Source organism: Myxocyprinus asiaticus, chromosome 27, assembly GCF_019703515.2.
Source record: "Myxocyprinus asiaticus isolate MX2 ecotype Aquarium Trade chromosome 27, UBuf_Myxa_2, whole genome shotgun sequence".
Classification (NCBI taxonomy): domain Eukaryota; kingdom Metazoa; phylum Chordata; class Actinopteri; order Cypriniformes; family Catostomidae; genus Myxocyprinus; species Myxocyprinus asiaticus.
Genome location: NC_059370.1, coordinates 3,771,771 through 3,777,770, shown reverse-complemented (window position 1 = coordinate 3,777,770; position 6,000 = coordinate 3,771,771). Strand labels below are relative to the sequence as shown.

Sequence of the window (6,000 nt, the reverse complement as noted above, 5' to 3'; positions counted from 1 at the left end):
GTCTCAGATCACGCTCTGGTGAGTTTAAAGGTGTTGCCATATACAGAGAAAAAGAAATCATATAGTTGGCACCTTAATGTGTCCCTTTTGCAAAATCCTGATTTCCAACTAATCTTAAAGACTGAAATCAATGTTTATATGGAGACCAACTGGTCCTCAGTATCCTCTGTGGGCGTGGCTTGGGAGGCACTTAAGGCGGTTCTTAGGGGTCGGCTCATACAGTATGCCTCATTCCTTAAAAAATCCAAAGCACAAGAACTTGTGGAGTTGAAAGGAAATATTAAAAGTGACGAGGCAGAGCTGAAGCACCGTATGTCATCTGATGGCCTCAGAGAATTGACTCGATTGAAATATAGATATAATACTATTTTGTCACGGAAAGTGGAGTTTTGGTTATTCAGGGCAAGACAGTCTTACTCTGAGTTGGGTGACAAAGCAAGAAAACTTTTGGCTAGATATATAAAGCAGAGAGAGTCTTTTTCTACCATTCCCTCAGTGAAATCTGCTCGTGGTGAAATATTTACCTCAACCATTGATATTAATAATGCTTTTAAAGAATTCTATTTTGATCTCTATAGTTCCACATCTTCATCCACTGATGAAGATACTAGGAACTTTGTGGAACCATTAGATCTCCCTAAACTGATGACTGTGCAAAAAAAATTATCTTGATTCTGAGATAAACTTGGAGGAGCTTGATGAGGTAATTAAGGCCTTGCCTACAGGCAAGTCTCCGGGGCCTGACGGCTTTTCCTCTGAGTTTTTCAAATCTTATACTACAGAACTGGCTCCACTTTTGTTAGAAGTTATATGGAATCATTAAAGAACAGAAAGCTTCCTCCAACCATGACACAAGCCCGGATCAGTCTGATTCTAAAAAAGGACAAAGATCCAAGCGAGTGTAAAAGTTACCGCCCAATTTCCCTGATCCAGTTAGATGTAAAAATTTGTCCAAAATTCTGGCTAATCAATTAAGTAAAGTTATGACATCACTTATACACATAGATCAGGTGGGGTTTATTTGAGGCTGTAGCTCTTCTGATAATATTAGGCGTCTCATCAATATCATGTGGTCAGTAGTGAATGATCAATCTCCGGTCGCTGCCATCTCACTTGATGCCGAAAAGGCATTTGATATGGTAGAATGGGATTATCTTTTTAAGATTTTTGAAAGGTATGGGTTCGGGAATACATTTATTGGTTGGATAAAGTTACTTTATAGATACCCTGTAGCAGCGGTGCAAACAAATGGGTTAATTTCAGATTATTTTACTCTGAATAGGGGCACCCGGCAGGGTTGCCCTCTTTCTCCATTATTGTTCTGTCTTGCCCTGGAACGATTAGCAGCCGCGATAAGAAAGGAGGATGATTTTCCAGGGGTGACGGCGGGAGGTGTGGCGCATAAGCTTCTGCTTTATGCAGATGATATTTTATTATTCGTCTCCGACCATACTAGATCTATGCCTTGCCTCCACAGAATTATTAACTCCTTTTCCAAATTCTCAGGATACAAAGTCAATTGGTCTAAATCCGAAGCTTTGGCTTTGACAGCGTACTGTCCAGTAACGGCCTTCCAGCCGGGTGCCTTCCAGTGGCCCAAACAGGGAATTAAGTATTTGGGAATTTTATTCCCAGCAAATTTGTCTGATTTAGTCAGAGTTCATTTTGATCCCTTAATAAACAGGTTTTCGAATGATGTGGACAGGTGGGCTTCATTACACTTATCGATGACTGAGAAGGTTAATGTTATTAAAATTTTAACTACCTATTACAATCTCTCCCTGTAGATGTCCCCCTCTCTTATTTTAAGCAATTTGACAGCATAGCGAAGTCCTTCATTTGGAACAGTTATACGTCCCAGGTTAAATTTCAATAAGTTACATTGGCCGATTGACAAAGGTGGGTTAGGCCTACCCAAGATTTTGTTTTATTATTATGTATTCAGTCTTAGATATTTGGCTCATTGGTCGCTTCCACCTGAGAGAGCTCCTCCCTGGTTTTGTATTTAAAAGGAAGTTCTTACCCCTATCTCGTCACTGCAAAGCCTTTCGATTAAACTAGCCGGAGAGGTTAAGTCGCACCCCGTTATTTTGCATTTGCACTCGATATGGACAAAAGTGTCCAGAGTGTTTAATTCTGATATTTATTTAAACGTAGCCTCGAGCATATGGCTGAACCCTAAACTATGTATTAATAAGTCCCCTTTCTGTTGGTCAGATTGGATTGTGAGGGGTTTAATACACTTGGTGACCTATATGAGAGGAGTATTGAGATCTTTTGGAAATTTGATTCAACATTTTGGGATTCCCAGATCTCAATTTTATAAGTATTTACAGCTGCACCACCTGCTCTGCTCTGTTTTTGGGAGTAGCATACACCCCCCTAGAGCGGCAGATACTCTGGAAGTGGTGATTGCTGCTTTTGGGAAGGGTCATGAGGCATCAGTGTATTACTCCCTGTTAATTCAGAGTCTGGGGGACGGAGCTTTAAATTCTCTCAAAAGATTATGGGAGGAAGATTTAAATCTGTTATTGGAGGATTCTAAAAAACAAAGTCTGCATCTAGAGATGCAAGGGTTCGCCTTATGCAATTTAAGATTTTACATAGATTTTATTGGACCCCCTCTAGATTGTATAGGCTTGGTCTTAAGGACACACCCATCTGCTGGTGATGCCATTCTGAAGATGGAGATACCATCCATGTTTTTGGGGGGTCCCGTAAGATCCAAGAATTTTGGCTGAAGGTGCAAAGTTTTGTGTGTGATGTGTTGGGCACTCAGGTCTCGTTCTGCCCCAGACTCTGTATTTTGGGAGATAGGGAGGTCATGGATTTGGAGGATAAGTACATGAAGGACTGGGTTTTGACCAGTGTGATGATTGGTAGGCAGGTTATTTTGAGGAGTTGGAAGTCGGATGGAGCACCCTCGTTCTTGGCTGCCTTCGAGGAGGGGTCGAGTATATGGATGGGGGTTAGGGAATCTTACAATAAGAAATGGGGCAATTATTTAGCATTTTTGAAGGAATCTTGAGGAGGGGCGGTGGAGGGAGTAATTTAGAGTTTAGTTTTTTTGTTTTTTTTATTATACTTGATTATTGTATGTTATTTTATGTTGTTGTTTTAGTTTTGTGGGGGGGGGGGGTTTCTGTGTGTGTCTATATTCTATTGACCACAGGGGTGTTCGTGGGGGGGGGGGGGTCAGTGTGGGTTGAGAGTTTGGTAGGGGGAGGGGATATAGTGGTGGTTTAATGTTTAAAGTGTTTGATTCATTATATATATGTTGTTGTATTTTTTGTGTTAATTAATGAATCAATAAAAATTTTAATAACAAAGAAAAGTTAGCATTAAAAACAATTAATCTATGGAGAAAGTGAATAGGATTTTTACTTCCGGAACAAGAGTATGGACCTATATTTGTGAGAAGCTATCCAGCACAATGTAACAACCGACAAAGCAGCCGTTTTTGTCAACCTCAAATTAACATTAAAAAGATGTATTGCTTCTCACGTCTGTGTTAGTATTACTGAATAATAACTGACTGAAATTAATAATAAAATCTTAACAGATTTTTGTTTTTTAACCGAAATGCAGATATAAATATTAAAATCTTTAACAGAGCAGAAAAAACAGTGGGTCACACATTAAAATGCACGTAGATTTTTCTCCATCTAAAAAAAGGGTTTACTTTATTATTAATCAGATCTTTGCACTGAGATCAAGAAGAACCACTTAACCAATATAAATCAGTTCAAAATTTACATTCCCAAAAGGCATATTAAATTCAACCGTCATGCATAGTTGTGTTCAGATATAACTTTAAACCTTTTATGATCCCTTGAAGCTTTACAGTGCGTGAGGAGTTTGGATATGTAAGCGAGGAGAGGGTTACTAATGATGTATCTCATATTATACCAGAGGTGAAGCCATGGCCAGGAACAGAAATTGTGAAAAACACAGTAAATTACACTTTCTTTTATATGTAAAGCTTTAAGAGGGAAACTGCCTACACAATGAGAGGGATTACTACAGTATATGTACACTCAAAGTCTTATGGTTTGTTATCTGGGCTATCACTATCATTCTTTTGCATCTCCAAAAAATGCTCTTATAAAAATTATTTATTCACATACACGGAAATACATAAAGTCAGTAGACCCAGTAAAATCTTATTGTTAGCTCAGAATCTCAACACTGAGCTCCTGATGGCTTATTCAACTTCACAGTAGTCATGTAGAATTACCAACTCCATCTCTTTATCCACACTTTCTTCTTCAGGTGTGGCATATGATGTTGTAAAAGTATTCGCCTTGAAACTTTAATTACATTTCATCTTTTCATGCACAGAAAATCTGAAAAGGCTGAGAGTATGGGTCAGTGGATATGATGTCTTTCATCCTCTTCCTGTACTTGAGTTTGGGGTTTTGGACTCATGGTCAGGCAGTGCAGTCTGATCCATGAATGTGAAAAACTGATACACAGTGGATTTGACTGGACTAGAGTGAATTAGAATGCACTGGACTAGATGGGTCAGGACTACATAGGACTAAACTGAACTGGGTTAGATTTAACTGATCTGGATTTAACTTAACTGGTCTACATTGGGCTGACATAGACTGGACTCTATATATTAGACTGAACTGGACTTGACTACAGTGGATTTGACTGGACTGGACTTGATTGAACTGGAGTGGATTTTAATAGACTGGACTATATGGGACTGGCCTGGAGTAAATTACACTGGTCTTGACTGGACTAGATTGGATTTAACTGGAGAAGAATGGATTTAAATGGACTGGGCTAGATGAGACTGGACTTTTTGGAATGAACTGGACTGGAGTGAATTTAACTGGACTGGGTTAGATTGAACTGGACTGGACCGGGTTAGATTGAACTGGACTGGATTTATCTGGACTCGCCTACATTGGGATGACCTGGACTGGACTAGAATGGATTTAGCTGGAGTGGAGAGGATTTAAATGGACTGGGCTAGATGAGACTGGACAATTTTGACTGAACTAGTGAACTAGACTGGAGTGAATTTGACTGGATTGGGCTAAATTTAACTGATCTGAACTAAAGTGGATTTTACTGGATTGGGCTAGATTGGATTTAAATGGAAAGAGTAACCAAAGAGAATGAACCTACATTCTCAATAGTACTTTAAGTCCCTTTACCCCTTTCGCTTACAAACGTTTTAAAATTGCATGTCAAACCATTTTAATTTCTTCTTTTAATACACTGAACATCTACTGAACCATTCTTTTGACCTTTTGCAGATATGATTCCTGACCCATCAAAACGCCCTCCATGAGCTGAAACACTCTCCTCTTCCTGTACCTGAGTTTGGTTCTGGGTTTGGGATTTGGACTCATGGTCTGGTGGTGCGGTCCTGATCCATGAAAGTGATAAACAGACACACAGCAGTGGTGATGAGCATGTGCATGGCCTCATACAAGAGTTTGGGAGAGAACACGCTCCAGATGAAGAGGTGGTATCGAAGGGCAGTTACCAGAACCACATAGAACACAGCTGGGATGGACCGTAGGAGGGCGAAGATGTAACTGCCATGACCGAGACCCATCACAGCCCTAAGAGAGACAGAGAGAAAGAGAGAGTTGTATTAAGTCTAATGACATAAAGATGATCAACCTGGTTATGACCAGCTTCTGAGTCAATGATATGTGTCATTACATAATATTATTGCCATAAAAGCATCACGTCACATTTACTTCTGTTCACTTTTTATTTAAACCTATTGGAAAAAGCCATTACTTCCTCTTGTCATGTTTGATTATGTATTTAATATTTCATGGCATACATTTAATACAGATTTACATGAGTGAGACATTTATTAACGTCTGATGTCTGAGGTCTAGCTGCAATTCTCAGACGCTTTAAAGGCTAATGGGCCCTCATTGGACTGGACTGTGTTAGACTGGCCTGGACTTGTTAGGACTAGATGGGATGAACAACTGTGCTGGACTTGATTAGATTGGTCTGGAA

The 6,000-nt window shown here is 39.6% G+C and overlaps 1 protein-coding gene across 1 annotated transcript in view; it reads right to left on the bottom strand.

The window, feature by feature from the left end:
• Positions 1-3,663: 3,663 nt before the first annotated feature.
• Positions 3,664-6,000, bottom strand: part of pigg (phosphatidylinositol glycan anchor biosynthesis class G) — a 239,435-nt gene continuing 237,098 nt past the window's right edge. Inside the window, exon 13 of the mRNA XM_051658543.1 lies at positions 3,664-5,585. Within this exon, the coding sequence (XP_051514503.1) occupies positions 5,366-5,585 (220 nt within the window). The 3' untranslated portion in view covers positions 3,664-5,365. The remainder of the gene's footprint in view (positions 5,586-6,000) is intronic.